The 27,051-nt window shown below is 38.3% G+C and overlaps 1 protein-coding gene across 4 annotated transcripts in view; it reads left to right on the top strand.

The window, feature by feature from the left end:
• Positions 1-27,051, top strand: part of PLCL1 (phospholipase C like 1 (inactive)) — a 367,382-nt gene that overhangs the window by 304,185 nt on the left and 36,146 nt on the right. For 3 of the 4 annotated variants that reach the window (XM_086347364.1, XM_086347374.1, XM_086347395.1), the window contains 2 exons: positions 12,365-12,440; positions 14,846-14,955. The exons of the other annotated variant lie outside the window; for it this stretch is intronic. In XM_086347364.1, coding sequence (XP_086203490.1) covers positions 12,365-12,440; positions 14,846-14,955 — 186 coding nt within the window. The remainder of the gene's footprint in view (positions 1-12,364; positions 12,441-14,845; positions 14,956-27,051) is intronic. 4 annotated transcript variants of the gene reach the window in all.

The raw sequence follows: 27,051 nt of genomic DNA, 5'->3' as shown, positions 1-27,051 counted from the left end.
TCCTCCTCCAGGGGATCTTCCTGACCCAAGGATTGAACCTGAGTCTCCTGTATTGGCAGGTGGATTCTTTACCACTAGTGCTACCTGGGAAGCCCAGCTGTATAGATGCCATCTAAGAAGAAATGCTGTAACCACTAAAAAAATACAGATTATATTTAGAATAGAAAAACAACCTGAAATCATTTCTGAACAGATATAAATGTTTGGCTTATTTCAGTATCAAAAGAAACAAATCAGGCAGCCAGGTACCCTACATTTATTGAAAGTCAACCCAAATGCATCAAACTTTACTACTTATCATCAGGAAGTAAAGTCAAATACTCTCAAAAACATTGACCTTGAGCTCATCTGCACAATTTTTTTTCCCCTAAATTTGGCTTTTCCCTAATGACCTGAGGTGGTCTTATTCCTTACTGAACATTGATTAATTTAATATTTGGAAATATTTCCCCTTGAGGGTTTTAGAAATTCAGCCTTAAAAGTCATCTTATATTGCTATTAAAATTATATTATAGCATATGTATTGGTATCAAGGAATCAAAAGCCAAATATATCCATAATAGAGTGGGTTTATTTGCATGGCACAATTTCAGAAGACATCCCATCCCCATTTCATATCTTATTTAAGACATATGTTTTCTACCTGCTCACTGGTACTTAAAATTTCAAAATTATAACCAATTCTTTGATTAAAGGTTAAGACTTTAATCTCTTAAAATGCAAGTAAGTAGTAACACATCGAGTTATCAGTAATTTGTACCTTTGGATGAATTTAACATATCCTGTCCTACAGGCAGTTTTTCACCTGGAGAAAGGAAGAGATCCTAATGACAGAGTGTTCCCCAAGTCTGCGTAAGGTAGGGGTGAGATTGCTCAAACAATTGCAATTTTACTTAAGAGCAGCTCTGTCTACAATCTCCCTCAGTGCTGTGAATAGGCATGTAGCTATGTAAATTCCTGGCTGATATTTAGGGCAACAAAAGTAGAGGTGACTTTCCTGATATCAAACACATGTCACAGCCAGAGGTGAGAAGTGACAGCCTCTGAAAAGCACTAAAGCAAACTGGCAACATTATTAATCAATAACTCAAGCAAGTAGAAGAGGCCCTAAACACTGAAGGTGGAACTGATGTCTCCTTCCCAGGCTAATGACACACGGAGGCGACTTGTGGTATCAGACTCCTTGCTGCATTGCCATTTTTGTGGCTCTATATCATCATGACAAGTTTTCAGAAACTCCCAGAGCCTTAATTTAAAATCAGAATGTCATTTCTAACCGACTTGTCCCTTTATTGTACTGATCTATGGGAGATTGGATCCACATAGTCCAAGGCTTTGGCATAGTCAATAAAGCAGAAATAGATGTTTTTCTGGAACTCTCTTGCTTTTTCCATAATTCAGCGGATGTTGGCAATTTGGTCTCTGGTTCCTCTACCTTTTCTAAAACCAGCTTGAACATCTGGAAGTTCACGGTTCACATATTGCTGAAGCCTGGCTTGGAGAATTTTGAGCATTACTTTACTAGTGTGTGAGATGAGTGCAATTGTGCAGGAGTTTGAGCATTCTTTGGCATTGCCTTTCTTTGGGATTGGAATGAAAACTGACCTTTTCCAGTCCTGCAGCCACTGCTGAGTTTTCCAAATTTGCTGACATATGGAGTGCAGCACTTTCACAGCATCATCTTTTAGGATTTGTAATAGGTCTTCTCGAATTCCATCACCTCCACTACCTTTGTTCGTAGTGATGCTTCCTAAGGCCCACTTGACTTCACATTCCAGGATGTCTGGCTCTAGGTGAGTGTGAGTGATCACACCATTGTGATTATCTGCATCATGAAGATCTTTTTTATACAGTTCTTCTATGTATTCTTGCCACCTTTTCTTAATATCTTCTGCTTCTATTAGGTCCATACCATTTCTGACCTTTATTGAGCCCATCTTTGTATGAAATGTTCCCTTGGTATCTCTAATTTTCTTGAAGAGATCCCTAGGCTTTCCCATTCTATTGTTTTCCTCTATTTCTTTGCATTGATCACTGAGGAAGACTTTCTTATTGCTCCTTGTTATTCTTTGGAACTCTGCATTCAGGTGGGTATATCTTTCCTTTTCTCCTTTGCTTTTTGCTTCTCTTCTTTTCACAGCTATTTGTAAGGCCTCCTCAGGCAGCCATTTTGCTTTTTTGTATAACTTTTTCTTGGGGATGGTCTTGATCTCTGTCTCCTGTACAATGTCACAAACCTCCGTCCATAGTTCATCAGGCACTCTATCAGATCTAGTTCCTTAAATCTATTTCTCACTTCCACTGTATAGTCATAAGGGATATGACATAGATCATATGTGAATGGTCTAGTGGTTTTCCCACTTTCTTCAATTTAAGTCTGAATTTGGCAATAAGGAGCTCATGATCTGAGCCACAGTCAGCTCCCAGTCTTGTTTTTGCTGACTGTATAGAGCTTCTCCATCTTTGCCTGCAAAGAATATAATCAATCTGATTTCAGTGTTAGCCATCTGGTGAGATCCATGTGTAGAGTTTTCTCTTGTGTTGTTGGAAGAGCAATGGGAATAATCATCCTCAAATTCTATTTCCGATAGGCTTGAGAAGCTTTCATCCACCTGTGCTGCCTGTTTTGCCACCCTAATCCCCCATTTCCTTCTGTTTGAACCCTCTCCTTCAGTCAAGCTATTTGGTTTGCCAGGTATTTTTCATTTTCCATCCTTTGTTTTTCTGTTGTAGTCTACCTCAAATTACTTCCTAGCCTTAATTCCTTCTGCATCATTCTAAGGCCAGCCCTTTGTCCTAATCTCTTGCAAAACTGACTTTAAGAAAAAGTTCATTTATTGATTTTATTCATGACATTCAACACATGTAAACTTTAAAGAACTTTAGTAGATTGTGTGCAAAATAGAGGTGAATAAATAGAGACATAGTTTTGAGAACAAATAGCCATAGTATGAAGCATGACAGCTCTTTGAGTCAAGAGAAATATAAGTAAAATGAGATAAGTGTGTATATTTGCCAGTTGTAACAACACTTCTTTCGATGTATCATTTTGTCTATGTGTTTAGTCTTTTGATTTGTTAATTTAACAAAAAAACTGCACACATGTTACTATGCAAGTTGCTGGGGGAAAGAAATGGTATGAAGCAAAATTTCTGTCCTTGAGGAATGGGAAATACTGATAAGAAGGCAAGATTTACACCTGAAAAGGGGGAGGAGCAGAAACACACAGTGTCCCGGCAGTGAAGCAGATGATATTTTATGTCCCGAGATGGACAGGGTCTAAGGATCTTGAGTGCTTATGGTGGGTTTTTTATACTGACTTGTAATATACCCCCTCTATGACTTTTACCCTGTCTCACCCCATGCTCAGCAGAAAATAATTTGCAAATGGTTTTGATAGAAAAATACTATCTAACCTTTGTAAATTGTTTTCTTTAGATACCTGAATTTTTACTTTTCTATTGTTCTTACCTGTCTAATTTTCCATGCATAGTCAAGAAGTATTGCCTAACATATTTTGTTTTTTTTTAAATGTTTTAAATTAATCTGAACACTTCTGAGTAGTGTTTTAAATATAGAAATCAGAGGTGGAAGAGTTGCAGGGAATTACAAGTGTAAAAAATGCAACCAAAGTATTCTCCAAAGGTGACTTCTGTGCTCAATAACATTAACATAAAAGTTGAAACTTTGCTATGAATACAGCAACAGATTTTGTGAACATAAAATCAAAACAATCGAGAACAAAAGTCAAGAATTATTTAATCTTTTTCATAGTCGTGTGATTTGGAGAGCAGTTGATTGTGTAGCTAGGAATCTAGCAAAGAGAGCCAATCACTATCTTTTATCCCTCTTGGGGTAGAATCAATGTACAGGCTGGTATCACACTGAAGCCAAACAATGGATTCAATTGAATACATTTTCTGCTCTCAGTATCATCAGTATACGTTGAGCTGAAGAATGGGAAAAAGTTGTAAGTATGTCAACAGCCCTCCGATGCAGCTTTAGTTTTAGTTATTGAAATCAATTTAAATTGAAATTAAGTCAAAAGTATTCTCCATCCATTCCTCTCTCTTGTTGTGAAGTTTGTATAGAACTTTATATTAGTTTGCATTTTAAAAAGCAGGTTGGGTTGTGTAGTAATGAAACCCAGGAAAAAAAAAAAACCCCATTGGCATGTATTTAACCAGAGCTGGTTATTTAAAAACAAAATGTGTAGTCAGTGTGTTGAAACTGCTTACTCTTGGGTGTGGCAATGTTTTCTATACATTTTCTATATATATTGCGGGAATTGTCAGCATATGAGGGTTAGCAGCATTTTCACTTGGTACAAGGGTCCCAAGAACACAGGGTATCAGAGATGTATTAATAAGCAAGTATTTTGGGGAGCTTCTTTGTGAAATATTGTGCGTGAATCCTCGGGATTTGCTTTGCATTCCTGAATACTCAAGTTCTTGCAACAGTTGTAATTTAAGAGAGTGTAAGATTGTCAAATTGGTCTGAAAAATTCTGGAGAAGGTTCATGAAGTTTCAGTTCAGTTCAGTTCAGTCTCTCAATCAGGTCCGACTCTTTGCCACCCCATGAATCGCAGCATGCCATTCATGGCCTCCCTGTCCATCACCAACTCCCGGAATTCACGCAAACTCATGTCCATCGAGTCGGTGATGCCTTCCAGCCATCTCATCCTCTGTCGTCCCCTTCTCCTCTTGCCCCCAATCCCTCCCAGCATCAGAGTCTTTTCCAATGAGTCAACTTTTCGCATAAGGTGGCCGAAGAACTGGATTTTCACCGTTAGCATCAGACCTTCCAATGGACACCCAGGACTGATCTCCTGTAGAATGGTTTAGTCACTAGAAAATAGTATGAATGAAGTAAATTTTAATCATAGTGAGATAAAAACAAACATTTCTAATGGTTACTCAAGGTATAGCTGACAATTATATCTTAGAATCAGAACAACTAGAGAAAAGAAAAGGTAAAATTATCCATTTATGCAGAAAGCTGCTCATGTGGTATTGATAGATTCTGTTGCTACCCTGAATGTGGAGACAGAGGTCCTTTGACCTGCTCTGTGTGAGTTCCCCTTTCCTGTTCCATTGTAATTCAGACTAGGAAACATCATTCAGAGCTGGCTCCAGGACAGAGAATACTAACTTCATCACATACACCAAAGGCAGTAGACTTCCAGTAAGCTGGTAAATGTTAGATGTGTTCCTGTATCACTGAAAATTAGCAGTCTTATAATATTGAATTTGCTTAAAACCAAAAGATGCCCATCTATCAAGAGTGCTTTTTATCCATCTGATTTAAAATGTTTAAATAAATTAAAAATTAAAGAAAATTATATTAATTCTAGTTAGCAAATGTATGTGTAACAACAATCAGATATTAAAGTGTACCAACTTTAATAAAATTCAAGTCTTATTTTAAACAATCTGAATAGATGAGCCACTATTGAACTAAAAACTAAAGCCCAGTGTTTTGATTAGAAAGAGGATAAGAGATAGATTATTTTGGTCTTCTTAGAAGGTCTAGAGAACAGATTGGCTTTTTATAGATTCACATATTCTTAAGCGATTGCCATTTCAAATTTGATAACTCCTTCCTGAAAAAACAATGGACACAAGTAAGTATATTTCTTCCTAGATTTCATAGGAAGAATATCTCTATCGGTTCATGTGTGCTGCTTGACTTAAAGGGGGAAGCAGTCGTAGAAAAAAGGTATTTTCATGTTCCTTTGCTTGGTGAATTCTAATTTATAAAATGCTAATCACCAACTTGCCTTTGCAGTAGAAATTCTACACTCTAATATAATATTAGCATTGCAGAACAGTTTATAAGGTCTACACCTCAGAAATGCTAGAGTTCTGGTGTAAAGTTTTTTACCAACTAGCGGTATGGCTTAAGGCAAGTTAGTTTGGGACTGAATTTTTTTATCTGTGAAATGGGGTTGTCCGTGATAGATGGTCATTAAGGTTACTTCTAGATATAAACTTCTGTGGTTCTAAGAATGTAGATGTAATTCAGGATAAAATTGTAATCTATGGACGGTTATGAGTAATATTTTGATGAAATTTCATCTTTCCAGTACCATTAAATAGTTACATTTAATGACTCTGCAATGATCCTAGGCAATTAGTCAAATCCCTACTGAGCTGGGAAGACAGTTTTTTTCACACAGATTAGACAATTTAATCCATCTTTGAGTAAAAGCGTTACTGTCCCCTTCAGTAAAGTTTTTGTTTTAAATAAATGATTTTGATCTTAACTGACAACTTTACACACCCCTGTTCAGGTCACATGTAATGCTTAAAGTGACACCAACCTTTATCTGGGTAAGTCCTCTGTTCTTTTAGATTGAAAGCCATGGCAAGGAATTAAGACCTTTTTGGAGATATTCATGTAACAGAACCAAAGAAAAGCTCTTTGTATCACTCCAACAGCAAAGGCAACTGGGAGCTGAGGCTGAGACATCAGATATGTAAATCAGGCTGCTGCCAGATTCTATCTGAGTTCAACCCAGCTTTGGCTGTCTAAGTCTACCTACTGCCCTGCTGGGGGATTATCTGAGGACATGCATCTTACCCTCACTCCTTGGCTTTGTATTTCATTTCCATCAGGATCTGTAGAGACATAGGAAGGAGACGAAACTCAAGTCAACCATTTTTCCTTTCTAACAACTTACATCAATTACTTATCTAAGCTGGGGGGAAAGGTTTGAAATTGTTGATTTAAGTATGGTTTGGCTTTGTTGGTACATTTCAGTTATCTAGTTTTATTTGTTTTCTCTACAACTGCTAATAATTGAAAGTTGACTGCAGAAAACAGAATAAAATAATTTTTATAAATACAATGGAAGCTGTTATCTTAGAAAAGAGGATCAAAATGCTTTTATAAAGAAGTTTGTATAAACAATGATTTTAAGTTCTGAGAATATTAATAACAAGGTGTTTTAGAGTAAAAGTTCTGACTTTTATGACTAGAGTCTTTCAAATTATCCTCAGGGATACTCTTCTATGTTGAAGGTTAAATCACACTTGACTATCTCTTTATGAAGTGATCTATTCAGGTCTTCCCTGTAGCTCAAAGGGTTAAGAGTTCTCCTGCAATGCAGGAGACCACGGTTCTATTCCTGGATCAGGAAGATCCTCTGGAGAAGGGAATGGCAATCCACTCCAGTATTCTTGCCCGGAAAATCCCATGGACAGAGGAGACTGGCGGGGTCTGTGGGGTCGCAAAGAGTCGGATACGACTGAGCAACTACTACTACTACTATTCAGTTCAGTTCAGTTCAGTCGCCCAGTCATGTCCGACTTTGTGACCCCATGAACTGCAGCATGCCAGGCCTCCCTGTCTATCACCAACTCCCGGAGTTTACCCAAACTCATGTCCATCGAGTCGGTGATGCCATCCAGCCATCTCATCCTCTGCCATCCCCTTCTACTCTGCCACCAATCCCTCCCAGCATCAGGGTCTTTTCCAGTGAGTCAACTCTTCGCATGAGGTGGCCAAAGTATTGGAGTTTCAGCTTCAGCATCAGTCCTTCCAATGAATACCCAGGACTGATCTCCTTTAGGATGGACTGGTTGGATCTCCTTGCAGTTCAAGGGACTCTCAAGAGTCTTCTCCAACACCACAATTCAAAAGCATCAATTCTTCGGTGCTCAGCTTTCTTTATAGTCCAACTCTCACATCCATACATGACCACTGGAAAAACCATAGCCTTGACTAGACAGACCTTTGTTGGCAAAGTAATGTCTCTGCTTTTGAATATGCTATCTAGGTTGGTCATAACTTTCCTTCCAAGGAGTAAGCGTCTTTTAATTTCATGGCTGCAATCACCATCTGCAGTGATTTTGGAGCCCCCCAAAATAAAGTCTGACACTGTTTCCATTGTTTCCCCATCTATTTCCCATGTGGGAAAAACAAATTTCTTATACTATGGGATTAACAAATATTTACTTGGGAGATTTTGAAGAGAACTTGAATCATAGGGTTTATTGTATGTTTTGGTCCTGAATTTATTTTGCCTCAAACCAGTAATATAGTTTTAAGATTTATTTTCTGATACTTGAGTATTACATTTTCTATAGGTATAATCCTACTAAAAACTTTATTTTTCAGTACTCAATTTAAAAGAGAATTAAGAACATGTAAGATTATAGAAAAATGGAGAACCTAGGAAAAAGACTAGAGACCAAAAGAGATTATATTTCAAAAAATACAATCATAAGTTTGAAGTGATCAATAATAAATAAAATGCATATTGTCTACATGTGTGGGTAATTAATATGTAGAAGAAATCAGTATCACAAGTAAGATAAGGAAAAGGTGATGTAAATGGATAGATACATAAATGGATCCCCAACCCAGGGATCAAACCCAGGTCTCCTGCACTGCAGACAGATTCATTACCGACTGAGCTACAAGGGAAGCCTGTAGGGTAATAAAGTGGTGTCAACTGTTGAACTGACAAGAATGAGATCTGGGGATAGGCCAAGGGGTACTCTGTGATGAGACCACACTTTGGGGGTCTCAATGGAATCTTTGCAGTCAAGAGTCAAAGCATTGGGATAGTTTTTTAAGGAAAGGTTGACGAGGACAAACACTCAAAGGCCAATCGAGTATTTTGTTATTGATTTTACTTGCTTACTTTAAGATAGGAGATACTGTATGGAAAAGGGAAAAGCCAGGGAAGGAGCAGAAATTGTAGATGAAAAAATGATTCGTTAGGAATGAATTCCTGAAAGAAGCAGGGAAAGGTGAGATTGGAAGTCGGGGTTGGAAGAGTTAGCCTTGGCAAAGAGGGCACTTCCTTCTCAGGTTGTCACAAAGAGGCTGTGGCATCTTTGGAGGTAGGAAGTATAATCTTTTTGTACTCAACACTGAGGAGATACTTACTTGCAGTACAGTACTGTGAAGAAAACCGGCCACATACCAATAAAGAGTTTCTTTTTCGTTTAGTCAGAGAATATATTTTCCACTGAGAGCAAAACCAAGAGAAATGAATGTCAGTCAAGATTTTGTCAAAGGAAATTACCAATCTTGTCCCTTTTGAAGTGTTTCTTTAAAAGGAAACATTTGAACATGGTTGCAGTAGTTCAGTTATGGGCATGGCCTCATGTTTTTACTGATGGGCTGAATCTGATAACTTTGGAAAGCTACATTTCAGGTTCAAAACATGGCATGTGTGAAGGCCAGACAAATCAGAGGGAGTCTGAAATTTTAATTCCAGTTTAATCATTAATTAGTTCTATTTTTTTAGATGAGAATCTTAATTATTATAAGTCTTAGTTTCCTTTTTTTCACAAAATTAAGGGGATGGTCCTGATAGTTAAGATTCTTTTAGCCTTAAAATGATTCTAAAAATGTAGAGTATATTAGGTCTTGCTCACGGTAAAGTCACTGAATGTACTTTTCTCTTTATGAATGTTTGCCTTGCTTGAATTTCATGAAAACATTGTGGATGCTATTTAACTAATTGGAACATCTGATAACTTTGAAAAATCCTAAAAATTCAGTTGATGTTGCATGTGTAGATGCTAAGCTTAGAAAAGACTAAATCAAATTGCCTTCATATTAAATTTTTCTTTGATGGTGAGTTTCACTCACTTGTAACGTGCTATAAACTAGGCTACTCTTAGCCATTTGATAAATTGTTGTTCAGAAGCATTCCACTTCTTCTTGGCAGTTAAAAGAGTTAATGCAGTTAAAAAGTTTGACGCAGCTTAGACCTTCTTGAGTGTCTAGTTTATGGTTTTAATAGTCAATTTAGCCCTCCAAATAAGTCACTTCAAGTGAAAAGTGAAAGTGCAGTAGCTCATTCGTGTCCGACTCTTTGTGACCCCATGGACTGTAGCTTACCAGGCTTCTCAGTCCATGGGATTTTCCAGGCAAGAGTACTGGAGTGGGTTGCTATTCCCTTCTCCAGGGGATCTTCCTGACCCAGGGATCAAACCTGGGTCTCCTGCATTATAGGCAGACACTTTACCCTCTGAGCCACCAGGGAAGCCCAAGTCATTTCAGACTATTATCTTATGCAGCAATATAAGTAATTGAAGTTTGATTTAATTACATCGGAGAAGGCAATGGTACCCCACTCCAGTACTCTTGCCTGGAAAATCCCATGGATGGAGGAGCCTGGTAGGCTGCAGTCCATGGGGTCACAAAGAGTCGGACACGAATGAGCTACTTCACTTTCACTTTTCACTTTCATCCATTGGAGAAGGAAATGGCAACCCACTCCAGTGTTCTTGCCTGGAGAATCCCAGGGATGGAGGAGCCTGGTGGGCTGCCGTCTATGGGGTCGCACAGAGTCTGACACGACTGAAGTGACTTAGCATGAATTACATATCATATTTCATTCATTCATTTGAGCAGACTTCCCTACTAGACCATGGAGCCCCATGGAGATAGAAATGTGTCTGTTTCTGCTCCTCAGTGTATCATACCCCTTGTAGTTACTACAGTGCTTACACATAAAAGCTGCTGAGTAGATATTTTTTAAATGAATGAATGGTATGATTTTACTCTTGTGGAGTTGTTAGGCACTAAACATTTGTGATTCAAATATCCTTTTCCATTTGAAGATTTGTAGTAATAAACCACTTCATATTTGAAAGTGATTGTATAAAATTGCAATCTGTTCAACAACATTTCATTATGTGTCTTAAGACCTATTATGTCCACTTTGGATTCTGCCTTGAGCTTTCTTTAGATCATTGAGCCAGACAGAGAAATCATGGAATAGCTAGATTAAAAGGGACATTTATTAGGAGTAGAAATGAAGAGGAACTGAAGAGCCTCTTGATGAAAGTGAAAGAGGAGAGTGAAAAAGTTGGCTTAAAACTCAACATTCAGAAAATTAAGATCATGGGATCTGGTCCCATCACTTCATGGCAAATAGATGGGGAAACAGTGGAAACTGTGAGAGACTTTATTTTCTTGGGCTCCAAAATCACTGCAGATGGTGACTGCAGCCACGAAATTAAAAGACACTTACTCCTTGGAAGAAAAGCTATGACCAACCTAGACAGCAGAGACATTACTTTGCTGACAAAGGTCCGTCTAGTCAAAGCTGTGGTTTTTCTAGTGGTCATGTATGGATGTGAGAGTTAGACTATAAAGAAAGCTGAACACCGAAGAATTGATGCTTTTGAACCATGGTGTTGGAGAAGACTTTTAAGAGTCCCTTGGACTGCAAGGAGATCAAACCAGTCAATCCTAAAGGAGATCAATCCTGGATATTCATTGGAAGGACTGATGCTGAAGCTGAAACTCCAATACTTTGGCCACCTGATGTGAAGAACTGACTCATTGGAAAAGACCCTGATGCTGGGAAAGATTGAAGGCGGGAGGAGAAGGGGACAACAGAGGATGAGATGGATGGTATCATCCACTTGATGGACATGAATTTGAGCAAGCTTCAGGAGTTGGTGATGAACAGGGAAGCCTGGGATGCTGCCATCCACAGGGTCTCAAAGAGTCAGACAGGACTGAGTGACTGAACTGAATTCAACTGAACTGATTAGGAATAGAAGAGTGGCTGGACATTCAGGGAGTGTTCATTTGCTTATTGGTGCCTTTCTTTGGCTATTTCTTTAGAAGAGTCCCAATTCCTTGTGTTTCTGATCACAACTTCTGTACCTATTTCTGTCTTCCCCTTCTTCACATACATATTTTTCTTTTCTCTTTCTCTCCAACAGCTGTCCTATTTCCCCTACTTCACTCAGTATATTAATCACCTCTTGGTCTTTTTCCTTTCTGCCGAAATGTGAAGGGCAGGGACGCCATTTCAATGTTGTTGCCTACAAGCTGTGTGGAATCAGTGGTGATTATGACTCACAGCGCATTCTTGCCAATGGAGCCGTAGCCCTTCTCGAGGAAGGATCAGACCTCTGCCATCTTTGTGCCACTCAGATCCAAGTTTCCAACTTCACCGATACATTCAGTAGTTTTTTAAGCTCATCAATGGGTGATTACTTGTTCTAATTCTCATTACTATTGTTCCAGTACCGTTAGTCTTGATGTTGCAGTAACTTGGGGTGAGGGAATTAAAAGAGGAGGCATTCATGAATGTGACCTGGGACTTAAAGTGTGTATGCATGTATTCAACAGTTGTTGATTTGGCACTCATGGTGTGCAGGCATGTTACATAACTGGAGCAGCCATAAGGTAAGTGGCTCTAGATGACGTGAGAGTGGATGGGGGTTGGAACAGAGATCATCCTTCCCTCTCTCATTTCCTATGGTTACTCCATGGTGCCCCGTTACCGGCAGTATCATGTGGGTCTTTTTGAATATCTCTTTACAGTGTGCCAGTTTAAGGATTCCTGACAACCACCTTCTAATGTTTGTTTTGTGACAGATGATCCAAGAGAGCCGATTTCTCATAGAAATGGCAGACACGGTCCAGGAAAAGATTGTGCAGTGTCAAAAAGCAGGTAATCTTCCCGCTTGCCCCTATTTTGCTTGGAAAGCATAATGATGATTCTTGCAGACTTTACTTTTTACTCTTAAAATTAAAAGATTTTATGTGATAGTTTAATGATACTTTGAGTTGCACTGAAGCCTTTGTTTAGTACAGAAGAGATCTAGATGATAGTAAGTGGGTTGTCTGTGTGTATGTAGAGATGGTATCTGAAGATATCTAGAGAGGTGAGGGTTTCTGAACTTACTGTTGTGATTTGGGAACCTATCACATCTGTTTACTACTGATATGGAAACTGTGGTTTTACATTGCCTCTTAAGAACCACTTTAGTTTTACAATTTGAACCATAATCCTGTTAACCTTCTAGGCTTTTGCCCCATTTACTAGTCCTCTTTTAGGTCTGTTCTTTCTTCAAGGGTGTGATGGGTCCCATGTCTCTTACATCTCATTGTTTGTTTATTTTCACCTTCATCCATGCCCCTGTACTTTTCCTCTCTCTTGGATCCATGTTCTCCCTAATCTATACACACACTAGTGATTATAATAAGGAAGGTGACACTGACAATTGCTTGATGTATATGCATATGATATATATATTTAGTAAATACATACTAAACATATATATCATATGCATATACATCATATGCTATGTTATTTTGGAGAAGGCAACACTCCAGTACTCCAATACTCTTGCTTGGAAAATCCCATGGGTGGAGGAGCCTGGTGGGCTGCAGTCCATGGGGTCGCTAAGAGTCAGACACGACTGAGAGACTTCACTTTCACCTTTCACTTTCATACATTGGAGAAGGAAACGGCAACCCACTCCAGTGTTCTTGCCTGGAGAATCACAGGGACTGGGGAGCCTGGTGGGCTGCCGTCCATGGGGTCACACAGAATCGGACACGACTGAAGCGACTTAGCAGCAGCAGCAGCAGCATGCTATGTTATTTAGTCCTCATAACAATTCTGCAAGGTAATCATCATTATGTCCAATCTACAGATAAGGCATTTTAGATTCTGAGAGATTGAATGAATTATCCCAAATACCATATCAACATGTGGCAGAGGTGACCTTTGAACCTAGACCAAAATTTGAAAATGGTGCTCTTCACTACTGATCTGGAAGCTTAAATGTTTCTGTTGAAAGGAAGCATGAAGATAATAACAATACCAAATACTTACATTGTGTTCCTATGTACCAGGCATTACTTTGAGAGCTTTGTATTTGTAGACTTATTTAATCTTCACCCAATTCCATGAGGTCAATACTCTTTGTTAGTGCCATTGCACTGCTGAGACTGAATGGCAGAGAGTTTCAGGGATTCATTCATGCTCACGGAGCTTGTCAGTGGTAGGGCCAGGGGATAGATCTAGCCTCTGCAGCCATGCTTTTACTATGTATTGTGCTTATGATGTTAACACCAGGCAAGTTAATGTGGTTTAGCTGCATTAATACAAACCTAGTCGGTAGAACAAGGAAGTGGTGGTAAAACCCTACCTCATGTGGGCTACTTCAATCCTATTTTAAGTACAGTGTTCCTGGATGTCATCCTTAAAGAGAGACATTATAATAAGCTGAAACATGTTAGAATGTTTAATCTGGAGAAGGGAAAGTTCTGGTAGACTTTAATCCAATATCTTCAAATATTTAAAGGGCTGCACTGTGGAACAGAGATTAGACCTTGTTGCTGAGTCTAGCTAGAACCAAGGGGTAGAAGTTCCAGGGAGAAAGACTGGCTTGATATCAATCATAGCTTTCCAAAGATGGAATGAGCTTACCAGAAAAAAGTGTGATTCCCAATTTTGAGGTGCTAAGACAAAGGCTAGAGAAACAGATGATGGTGATGTTTTTCATAGTATTCAAGCTCAGGAGAATGGTTTAGCTGTAAATAACAAGGGCCATTCCCAAATCTGAAACATTTGGGTGTTTCCAGGAATGCTATTTTTTTTAAACCTTTTTAGTTTTACTCAACATTAAGTAATTACCATTGTTATGTTTGTAGGCTCCAGGCCTACTGTCAAGCCATATGGATGGTTCATAAGAAAAAGTAAGATATGTGCATCCTTCACATATGGTAGCCATTCACACATTACACCATTTTATATAAAAACCAAGCAGAAGACAGGCAAGATGGATGCAACCTGTTGGAAAAATTTGCTTCTTAACTTCTCATGTCTTTGTCTATGTATTCTTGCTGTTTAAAATTTAATCTAATGCATTGATTATTTTTAGTTTTCCCTTAAGGATAGCCATTGGGTGGTGATGAACAGAATGAGAAGAGAATTCAATTTGGGGATTTATAAATTATGAGAGGACAGAAATGAGAAATTATATTTTTACTGATAATATTTTCACTATAAAATGCCTTAATTTCTGAAATTTATACAGAGAATTCTCTTATGTTCTCTTTTCAAAGGCATGGAGTTCCATGAGGAGCTTCATAATCTGGGGGCAAAAGAAGGCTTGAAAGGGAGAAAACTCAACAAAGCAACTGAGAGCTTTGCTTGGAACATTACAGTATTGAAGGTGAGTCAAGTACTCAGGTGCCCATTTGTCTTTATTTTTCTCTTCATTTCTCTAATTGGGCTTCTCATCAGTGGTTGAAAACAGTGACTTAAAGTTTTTATTAAAGCTTGCTCTAATTAATTCATACTCTAAGAGATGGGGAGATGCATACACGGATTGACGCACTTCTGTCCATAATAAGGCAATGAGTTTTGTGGTGGAGGCAGAAGACAGCAAGACCTAATTCCATTACCTGGGGTGAGTGTGTGTGTGTGTGTGTGTGTGTGGCTTACTCATACGTCTACTCAAGTCAGTATGGCTATTCTTGTTTGTGGAAGGAATAACAAAATGTTACTGGAGAAGGATCCAACACAAGTTATTTGGGAAAGCCTTAAACTACAGATGATTTGGAGCCATTTAGGATTATTTTATTATAGGGACAGTCTCTATAAATAGGTTTATTTTTGCAGAAATTTTGGAAGTCAGCTTTTTGAGATTACGATTTGCTCTGCTGAAAATTAATTTTAGGACTTTGATGTAAAGACGTCATATTTTCATATTTTGTTACATGAATGGAAAAATGATTTACGCAGTTGGAATGATTTATTCTTAACATTGTGATGGAGAAAAACAGCTACAAGCAAAATTAATAATTACTGACATTTAAAGAACACTCGTGAGCCAGGCACTGTTTTATAAGGTTTATATGAATTAACATTGTAATACTTTCATTAACCCAATACTGTTATTGTTCTCATTTTACAAGTGAGAAAACCAAGGCATTGAAAACTATGTCTATTACCCAAGATCACTCAGCTAGTGAATGGTGGTGCTGGAGTCTGAACTCATGCAATGTAGTTCCAGACCAGAGCCTGGTCTACAGAGAGATACTACACGTATTTATGTGAATGTGCTAAATGAATCATAATACATATCACAAATGCTTATTAAAAATTAAGCCCACAAATATTTGGTAAGCTCGTATTATGTATTGAGCTCTCTGCTGTGCATTGGGGACCTATAAAGAACAAAATCTTTTTTTTTTAAATTTTTCTTCAACATACAAATATTTTATTAACAAAATTTATGGCATTTATTTTACATTTAATTATGCATGACAATATTGTGTGTTCTAGAGACCATGGTTTTAAAAACACTTTTTTAAAATTATTATTATTATTTTTTTTACTTTACAATATTGTATTGGTTTTGCCATACATCAACATGTATCCACCATGGGTGTACACGGGTTCCCCATCCTGAAACCCCCTCCTACCTCCCTCCCCATACCATCCCTCTGGGTCATCCCAGTGCACCAGCCCCAAGCTTCCAGTATCCTGCATCAAACCTGGACTGGCGATTTGCTTCTTATATGATATTATACATGTTTTAATGCCATTCTCCCAAATCATCCCCCCACTCCCTGTCCCACAGAGTCCAAAAGACTGTTCTATTTTGTGTCTCTTTTGCTGTCTCGCATACAGGATTGTCATTACCATCTTTCTAAATTCCACATATATGCATTAGTATACTGTATTGGTATTTTTTTTTCTGGCTTACTTCAATCTGTATAATAGGCTCCAGTTTCATCCACCTCATTAGAACTGATTCAAATGTATTCTTTTTAATGGCTGAGTAATACTCGATCGTATGTACCACAGCTTTCTTATCCATTCATCTGCTGATGGACATCTAGGTTGCTTCCATGTCCTGGCTATTATAAACAGTGCTGCGATGAACATTGGGGTACACGTGTCTCTTTCAATTCTGGTTTCCTTGGTGTGTATGCCCAGCAGTGGGATTGCTGGGTCGTATGGCAGTTCTGTGTCCAGTTTTTTAAGGAATCTCCACACTGTTCTCCATAGTGGCTGTACTAGTTTCCATTCCCACCAACAGTGTAAGAGGGTTCCCTTTTCTCCACATCCTCTCCAGCATTTATTGCTTGTAGACTTTTGGATTGCAGCCATTCTGACTGGCATGAAATGGTACCTCATTGTGGTTCTGATTTGCATTTCTCTGATGATGAGTGATATTGAGCATCTTTTCATGTGTTTATTAGCCATCTGTATGTCTTCTTTGGAGAAATGTCTATTTAGTTCTTTGGCCCATTTTTTGATTGGGTCATTTATTTTTCTGGAATAGAGCTGTAGGAGTTGCTTGTATATTTTTGAGATTAGTTGTTTGTCAGTTGCTTCATTTGCTATTATTTTCTCCCATTCTGAAGGCTGTCTTTTCACCTTGCTTATAGTTTCTTTTGTTGTGCAGAAGCTTTTAATTTTTGACCCCTATATATGTTGTCTACAAGAGACCCACCTTAAAACAGGGGACACATATAGACTGAAAATGAAGGGCTGGAAAAAGATATTCCATGCAAATACAGATCAAAAGAAAACAGGAGTAGCAATACTCATATCAGATAAAATAGACTTTAAAACAAAGGCTGTAAAAAGAGACAAAGAAGGACACTACATAATGATCAAAGGATCAATCCAAGAAGAAGATATAACAATTATAAATATATATGCATCCAACATAGGAGCACCGCTATATGTAAGACAAATGCTAACATGTGTGAAAGGGGAAATTAACAAAAACACAGTAATAGTGGGAGACTTTAATACCCCACTCACACCTATGGATAGATCAACTAAACAGAAAATTAACAAAGAAACACAAACTTTAAATGATACAATAGACCAGTTAGACCTAATTGATATCTATAGGACATTTCACCCCGAAACAGTGAATTTCACCTTTTTCTCAAGCGCACATGGAACCTTCTCCAGGATAGATCACATCCTGGGCCATAAATCTAGCCTTGGTAAATTCAAGAAAATTGAAATCATTCCAAGCATCTTTTCTGACCACAATACAGTAAGATTAGATCTCAATTACAGGAGAAAAAATATTAAAAATTCCAACATATGGAGGGTGAACAACACGCTGCTGAATAACCAACAAATCACAGAAGAACAAAAGCTATATAGACCCTAACCTCATAAGTTGACAGTCAGGGGGCAGGAGGTGAGGTGGAGGGAAATAGGCATCACTTGCTTAAGAGGCAGGAACTATAGTGTTACTATAAAGAGGAACTTATTTTATAATACTTGAGTACAATGTGGCAGTAACAGCCCTGAAACATGCTTTCTGTTCATCATATATTTATGTGGGCTTGTTAATGCACTGATCGCCGAGAAAAGAGCTATGGACACAGGTATCAAAAAGTAGTACCTGGGTCTCTAAGATTAGTGCACCAGGGGAGACAGCCATATGACTAATAGCAGCCATTGGTTATTCAACAATTCATATGTGATTAAGCATTCATGACTAAATAGTTTATATGTGTTTCCTCCTTTCCACTTTGCAACAACTGTGTGACATTCAGCAACTCATGCTGACCCACATATGACCCTCTCCATCTCACAGATGAGGAAATTGAGGCTCAGGGAGGTTTCAGTTTCTTCCCTTCAGCTGGTAGATGGCAGAGCTGAGATTTTAACTCATGTTCATGGTTCTTCCCACAACCTGTCCTCCTGTGTCCTGTGAGATTTCATCCATGGAGCTGAGTCCAAGCAGCCTAGTACAGGGTTGAAGGCACAGCCTCTGGGTATAGGCTGCCTGGTAGCTGTGAGGCTTTAGCCAAATTATGTAATCTCTTTGAGGGTGGCAACATTAATAATACCTCCGCCCTGGGTTTTGTGAGAATGAAATGAGATAAAGTATACAAAATACCTAAGTCACAGTGATGAAACTTGACACTGTATAATACATCTCTACCTATACTATTATCGTATAGATGTGCTATTACTTTTGCTAGAGTGAGGATGACTGTTGGAATATAAGGCTTTTGGTTTTTTTTAATTAAAAAAATTGAGATATAATTGTTCATTTCTTTGTTAAGGCTCACTGTTTTCTGAGGTTTGTGTATCTGGTTTAGTGACAGGAGCTGATTGCTAGATGCGTGCATGCTTAGTTGCTTTAGTTGTGTCTGAATCTTTGTGACTCTGTGGATGGTAGACTGCCAGTCCATTGGGTTCTTCAAGTAAGAATACTGGAGTGGGTTGCCTTGCCCTTCTCCAGGGGATCTTCCCAACTCAGGGATCGAACCCGAGTCTCCTGCATTGCAGACAGATTCTTTACTGTCTGAGCCACCAGGGAAACCCCTGATGGCTAGATGAGGCCTATCAAATGCTGTACAAATCATTCTAAGAGAGCTGTTTTGAAATAGAATCAATCTTCTATTATTTTAGCTCATGTACCAGCTACTAGTATTTCAGCTTGAGCACTAGGAACTTAAACAAGGATAGTGAACTTTTCCAAACTTCTGACATTTCTTTGGCCTCCCCATTGTGTTTAGTGGACCTGTTAATCACCTACCCTAACAAATGACTTCCTTGGAATTTGACTTTTTAGGTGAGGGACAAAGAGCCCAGACATGTTTTTTTGGAGACTGTGTACTCTACTGGTGACTTTCTGAGAAGAACCTCCTCTTTTTTATTTCTTGCATCTTGGGTCTGAAGTTCTTAGTTTCAGCTTTTTTCTCCAGTCTTCCTACTGATTTTCCAAGCTCCTAAAAATGCTTTTCTTAAGTTTACTAGAGTCAATTTTCATTGCATACAACTGGTTGAATTAGTAATAGCCACACTCCTAAGACACAATCACTAAAATAGTAGGATCTGTCAAAGCTCATCTAAAAGTTCTGCATTTTTTACTGAAAAGTTTTCTTTACACATAGTTTTTATGAGTATTTATTGATATCTAGGGGAAGGGAATGATTGAGTAATGTTTGTTGAATGTGTGGATTCAGTAGTTAAAATATTTAATTTCAGTGGAATGTCCAATAAGTAAGAGATGGTCTGGGGAAAAACAAAGATATGTGCTCTCAGATAGATTGTAGGTTGGCAGCTTGGAGTGGTGTAAAGGGGCATCAATAAAGCAAATTGAGCTGAGACTAAAAACTAACTTCTTTAGTTTGTGTTTTATGCAATTCAATATTAATATGTGACAGAGAAACTGCAGAAAAATTTGTAGAAAATAAGATGAATAGCTTTACAATATAACAAACATGAATTACACTTACAGAGTCCAATTTTTCCAAGCTATAAATGAGGACTTAGAATCCAGCAAGGAGGCTGACTCACGATGATCTGGAAGCTTCCTTACATGTGTTTTACTTTCATTTGTATTCCCTGGTGGCTCAGACGGTAAAGCATCTGCCTATAAGGCAGGAGACCCAGGTTTGATCCCTGGGTCGGAAAGATCCCCTGCAGAAGGAAATGGGAACCCACTCCAGTACTCTTGCCTGGAAGATTCTATGGACTGAGGAGCCTGGTAGGCTACAGTCCGTAGGGTCGCAAAGAGTCGGACACAACTGAGCGACTTCACTTTCACTTTCTTTTTCACTTTCATATTTTATTTATTTTTTTTTTAAAAATTTATTTATTTTAATTGGAGGTTAATTACTTTACAATATTGTATTGGTTTTGCCATACATCAACATGAATCCGCCACGGCTATACACGTGTTCCCCGTCACTTTCATATTTTAGTGGGGATTTGCTTAGTAGAACTTTCACATTTCCTCATACTTTTGTCACATGCCATTAGGCAACTATTACAGTTGTTTTTCTCCCTGTCTTTCTTTCACTTCTGAGCATAAAATTGAACTCTCTAATAGCTTCTGTCTTCATTTGGGATGATATGATGATGCAGGTCTTCATGACTCAGTCTGAAGTATATCTTTTCCAGATAATCATTGGACTGAGATAGCATCCTCTCATCCCACCCACACATGCCAACCATTCTTTCCGTATGTCTTTTGTGCATTCTGTCCTTCAGAAAAGAGTTCTGTTTGATTATTAGCATAATATTAAAATCTTACAGTGAAAGTCTTTCCTGTTCTTTTTGTCTTCCAGAAAGAGATACTACATCACTTGCACAGCCAGCTTATTGTCCTAAATAGTTTTCCATTTTGGAAGGATTTTGTTTATGAGAATTATGAAGGTTTCTTAGAAAGAGATAGGAATTTATACTACTCACAGATAAAACATAATGTATTATGAAGTGGAATTCATTTAAAATTTTGGACTCTACCCAAAATGATTTGATTTTTTAAGTACAAAAAGAACTTCATTGAAAGGTGGTCACACCTACAAAACTGAAATTATTAAGAACCTGAGAGTAACATTTTAGTGAGTTTCCCAATTATTTATTTTTCTGACTTGCCCTGTCTTTTTGAAGGAATTTCCCAATTATTTATTTTTCTGACTTGCCCTGTCTTTTTGAAGGAAATAAATTCCATTATCTTTACAATTTTAGTAGTTTGATGAAAAAATCAGTTTTATCAGATTGGAGAAGTGTCAAGTAGAGATACATGAAAATATTGAAATAAAATTAGTAAGCATTTTATTATAAAGGAAAAGTTATGAAGTATAGATCCCTAAAGTTTATAAATAAAACATTTAAGAAGTAGCTGACTTATTACTTGTTCATGAATTTCATTGCTTACTAGTTGAATGCCATGTGTCAAATAAATTATGAATAAATGATTACTTCATCAATGAGCACTTCTATTACTTGATACATATCTATACTTTCCCTAGATAGACTTTCAGTTTATAATTTAAAGCTTTACATTGTATATCATAAAAAAACTGAGTCTCTTTTATAGATTAATGTTTAGTAGATATGACTAATCTTTTTCCACTTAACTTTTTGGTTTTCTGTCACTGCTTAAGCTTTGCTCCTTCTGTTTTTATCTTGATAACATTTTAATTGTCTTTGGGAAGAGCAGAGGCTTAAACTTCTCACCTTACCTCTCCTTGAGTACTTGGGTCTCCAAATTTCAGGCTCTCAATCTCTGGGAAATTTTGCTACATAAGGGAAATTCCATGGATGTCACTAATATGCTTTCTAATAGAGCACATTTGAAGTCTTTGCTCATTGTTCGGAGACAGGAAAAGAAGGGAAACAGGATGATGGGTGAATGGGAAGAGAAGTATGAAAAGAGGCATCCATCTGTGAAAGACTGAGTAACAGAAGGAATGGGGTCACCCTGAACAGAATGACCATAGATACTTTAAATCTTTCTCTGAGATCTTGTGTGTTGAGGGGATTCAACCAGGCCCTATTGGCAGCCATAGTTATTGTGCCCCTGGGTGCTGCTCTGAGGTTATATAAAGAAGGAACATGTCCAGGGTCCTCCATGTTGTCCATTGAGAAATTCTCTAATGGTGTTCTGTCAGCTGCTGGCTGTTTTTGTAATAGAGGCTTGAGAAAGGCTAGGTTTCCTCCTGAGCCAACTCATTCAGAAAAGAACAGCTATTTATGAAGTCTAGAAAGAGCCCTCCACTGATAACAATGCATTAATAATACACTATTCTTCCTATTGATATTACCATCAATTATTAAGAAATATAAAGTGGCAAGAGTATAGACTCGAGCCAGATCCTTTCTAGCTGTGTCATCTTGGGAAAATTGCCTTTTGTCTCTATGCTTCTGAATCAATTGGAATATACCAGATTGTATGATCATAACAAAAAGGAACATCTCAGTGGCTTAAAAAACAATAGCTTATTTCTTGCTCACACTGTTTGTCCATCAGGGTCAGCAAGGGTCACTTAGAAACTCGGGCTAATGGAGTAGGGGGGAGCTCTACCTCAACTAATCCATCTGTAATCTTAGAGGTAGGAAAGCACAAATTGGTTTTAAAATTTTCTGCCGAGTAGTTTAAATGTTTACATGTCCCTTCTATTTAAATTTGACTGGCCAAAGAAAGTCAGATGGTCATATCTGACTTCAGGGAGTTGGGAAAGTATATATGTATACATATATATATATATACACACACACACTTCCTTGAGGAAAGGGGGCAGATATTGGTGAATATAATCTACCAGTGACAGGTTCCTCAGCCATATTCACCTCATAGGGTCATGATGAGGACTAAATGAATTAATGTATATATAAAGCAATATCTGAGATATAAAAATGTGGTCTAAGTTTGAAAGCATTCAGTGCTTACAGTGAGCAGTTAAGTGATTGTCATACAACATATTAAGTAATTTTAAAGGTCACTCTGTAAAGTTATTATTATTATACTCCTTTTTACAGATAGGAGAAGTGAGACTTGAAAGGTTAAGTACCTTCCTTTGGGCATATAGGTAGTGAGTGATGGAGTAGGGATCTAATTCCACAGTGCATGCTGTCAGCCCATTATGCTAAACTGCCAGACAATATATAGCCCCATAATATTGATGGCTTGTATAAACTGAAAACTTTATGTATATCAGATATTTTACTAAGTGCTTTATTATCTTCTTCCTAGAGAGTGAGTGTCCTGTTTAGCTGACATGAATATTCTAGACATCTTGATAGTGTATTCCTACTATTCAGAGCGGTACATTGAGATAGTGTAGCTTGGCACCACCAATTCTCCTTATTCTGACATTCCATTCACCAAGCAACTCTGTTCTCAACTTGGCTTCCCAAGTATACTTTTCTAGTGGAGATGGAATAAGTTGATCCAGTGACATAACTAGTCCCATCTGCCTGGCTGTCTCTGTGTATGAGTCAGTTAACTTCCTTTTTTTTTTTTTTAATCAGTCCATCTCTAATGAGCTTGGTCAGCATGAATCAGCTCCCAGGGCCTGGCCGCTGCTGAGTGATTGGATGCAGTTGAGCCCCTGGACAGATACTATTGAGATTAAGAAAGCAAAACAAAATAACAACAAAAATACCAAAGCAGAAGCTGGACCCTAGACCCACCCTAAGAATCCAGCCAGCCCCCTGTTTCTCTTTACTCTTCATGGGCTTTTAGTTTAGCCATTGCCATCTCCACATCCTGAGACAGAGAAAGCTTAAGAGCCATGCCTCCAGCAGAAACTTTGCAGAGACCATCAGTTCAGTTCAGTCGCTCAGTCGTGTCTGACTCTTTGTGACCCCATGAATCGCAGCACGCCAGGTCTCCCTGTCCATCACCAACTCCCGGAGTTCACTCAGACTCACGTCCATCGAGTCAGTGATGCCATCCAGCCATCTCATCCTCTGTCATCCCCTTCTCCTCCTGCCCCCAATCCCTCCCAGCATCAGAGTCTTTTCCAATGAGTCAACTCTTCCCATGAGGTGGCCAAAGTACTGGAGTTTCAGCTTCAGCATCATTCCTTGCAAAGAAATCCCAGGGCTGATCTCCTTCAGAATGGACTGGTTGGATCTCCTTGCAGTCCAAGGGACTCTCAAGAGTCTTCTCCAACACCACAGTTCAAAAGCATCAATTCTTTGGCGCTCAGCCTTCTTCACAGTCCAACTCTCACATCCATATGTGACCACTGGAAAAACCATAGCCTTGACTAGACAAACCTTTGTTGGCAAAGTAATGTCTCTGCTTTTGAATATGCTATCTAGGTTGGTCATAACGTTCCTTCCAAGGAGTAAGCGTCTTTTAATTTCATGGCTGCATTCACCATCTGCAGTGAGTTTGGAGCCCCCAAAAATAAAGTCTGACACTGTTTCCACTGTTTGCCCATCTATTTCCCATGAAGTGATGGGACCAGATGCCATGATCTTTGTTTTCTGAATGTTGAGCTTTAAGCCAACTTTTTCACTCTCCTCTTTCACTTTCATCAAGAGGCTTTTGAGTTCCTCTTCACTTTCTGCCATAAGGGTAGTGTCATCTGCATATCTGAGGTTATTGATATTTCTCCTGGCAATCTTGATTCCATGCTCCCATTCGTATTTCTTCCTTCCTCCACAGCTTTAGTTCTGCCTTTCACATCCTCTTTCTTTTATCATTTAAGCTGTTAGATCAGAAATTCTGGAATATTTTTCCTTTGAATAATGAACCTGAGTTGATTTAGAAATGAGGTAAAGTCCCTATAGGTAAATTCCTCAGGCTTCACTAAGAGGAAGGGAGCCTTCTGTGAGGTGAAATTGAGGAGCCTCTGAGTCATCAATCTGGAGAAGCAAGGTTCCAAGGGTTTGAGCAAAGCTTTAAATTCTGTTACATGTAAGGAAAATACTTTCCAGTAATACATACAAAATAACAAACTCTTGGGCTGTGAATTCCTGTCTGTGTTTTCTTAGAATTATCTAAGTGTTTAACATATAGAAAGTTGGACTAGGAGTCTAGAAATCTGTAACTAATTAATATAATTTAAAAAATTATCTTATCTTCTCTGGGGCTAGATTTCCTCAATTAAAAATATGATCCAGTCCAGATTCGATACAGGATGCTTGGGGCTGGTGCACTGGGATGACCCGGATGGAGGGTAAGGGGAGGGAGGTGGGAGAGGGGGTTCAGGATGGGGAACACGTGTGCACCCATGGCGGATTCATGTTGATGTGTGGCAGAACCAATACAATATTGTAAAGTAATTAGCCTCCAATTAAAGTAAATAAATTTAAATTAAAAATAAAAGAAAAAAAATATGATCAGACTTTATATCTGAAATCCTTATAGGTCTTTACATTTTTTGATTTATGTTATTTTCAATTTTTTTCTGTGACTTAACTACATTATTTTACTTAAATACATAGATCCCTTTGTCACTAAACTTATGAATAGCATATATCTCTCTGTTATGTCTTGCTCCCCCCACCTTTTGTTTAAACCCCTGACACTATAAACCCAAATTATACTCAGTTTCTATCCTTACTTCCCACAGTCTCCCATTGTGATCCCTCCTACTGTTACCCAACTCAGGTTTGGCTGCTTGTTGCTCAAAAGCCAAGAATTTGAGAGGCAAGTGTCAATGAAAAGGAAATGTGCTTTAATCAGAAAAGCCAGCATTCTGGGGAGAAGGTGGGCTCCTGTCCTGAGACCAAAGATTCCTCTGGGCCATGGCAGTTTTTAAAGGCAAAAATGGATGGCAGAAGAATCTCAGTGAATCATTGAAACTGGAGGTTGGGTCATCATTCTTCATTGTGTGAAAACTGACTGACTCTTCAAATGTTATCTTGGCTGCAGGATTGCATAACAGGACTACTAGGGGTCGAGAGCTAACCACTCTTTAACTACTTAATTCTTCATTCTTACTTCTCTATCTACGAAAGGGTCAACAGGTTAGGCAGGGGATGGTATGCATTCAGGAAACCGTAAGTCAGGAGCTGGTTTCAATTGCTTAATGATTTCATTCCTATAATTAGCTTCTATTACAGTTAGAAGGGAAAAGAAATGGGCAAACAGGAAAGGGGCAAAAGAGCTGCTTTTTAACCCCCCACCCTCAAACATCATTTCATTTCTGTGGGATTGGGGTGAAGGTCCAGCTATTGTAACTTCTTTGACATAGGGTGATGTATTCTCCAAATGAAAAATGTCAACATGGGTTTGAGCATCTCTTTGCTGACAATTTTTTTGCCTGCTTACATATACAGGCAGAACAAGCTACGATTTTTTTTGATGCCCACAAAGATATAGGTTATTATGAGCAATAATGTTAATTCTATTCTCTTGAGGCTAGTTCTTGGAATTGTGCTAGCCATAGATTCAGTATTGCTCAAGATGGAGCAGCTTATGTCATGCCCTCTGGTGGAAGTTACAATATCTGTAAAATAACTCAGGAATGTGCATCAGACACTAAGTCCATGACTCTATTATCCTAATCACTAACTGCTCAAACCTGCTATTTTGTTACTCTGGGAGACTTCAGCTTTTCTACCACCAAGAGGCAGGGGACATAGTGGGGCTTCTGTACTTCATGGTGGTGGGGAGCCTGCAGGGTTCTACTTGTTTCCAGAGTTGCTATTGTCTCCTTTCCTGACCACTTTTCCAAATAAGATGGTCTCTACTTACCATCTTGCTAGGAATTTTTTTTTTCTGATTTTTTTTAATTGTGGTAAAATACATAAAACATAAAATTTGCCATCTTAACAATTTTTTAAGTTCATGGTATAGTAATAATGTTGTACAACCGTCACCACCATCCATCTTCAGAACTCTCCTCATCTTGTAAGGCTGAAACTCTGTACTCATTAAACTATAACTCCCCATTCCCCCCTCCCCTAGCCCCTGGAATCCACCATTCTACTCTCTGTCTGTATGATTTTTGACTATTTTAAGTATATAAGTTCAATAGTGTAGTACTTGTCCTTTTGTGACTGCCTCATTTCACTTAGTGTAATG

This window comes from Bos grunniens, chromosome 2, assembly GCF_055505025.1.
Source record: "Bos grunniens cultivar Pamir isolate PY7600 chromosome 2, Bosgru_T2T1.0, whole genome shotgun sequence".
In the NCBI taxonomy this organism is placed as follows: Eukaryota; Metazoa; Chordata; class Mammalia; order Artiodactyla; family Bovidae; genus Bos; species Bos grunniens.
The sequence above is the reverse complement of the archived record's forward strand: the minus strand, read 5'-3'. Positions and strand labels throughout refer to the sequence as shown.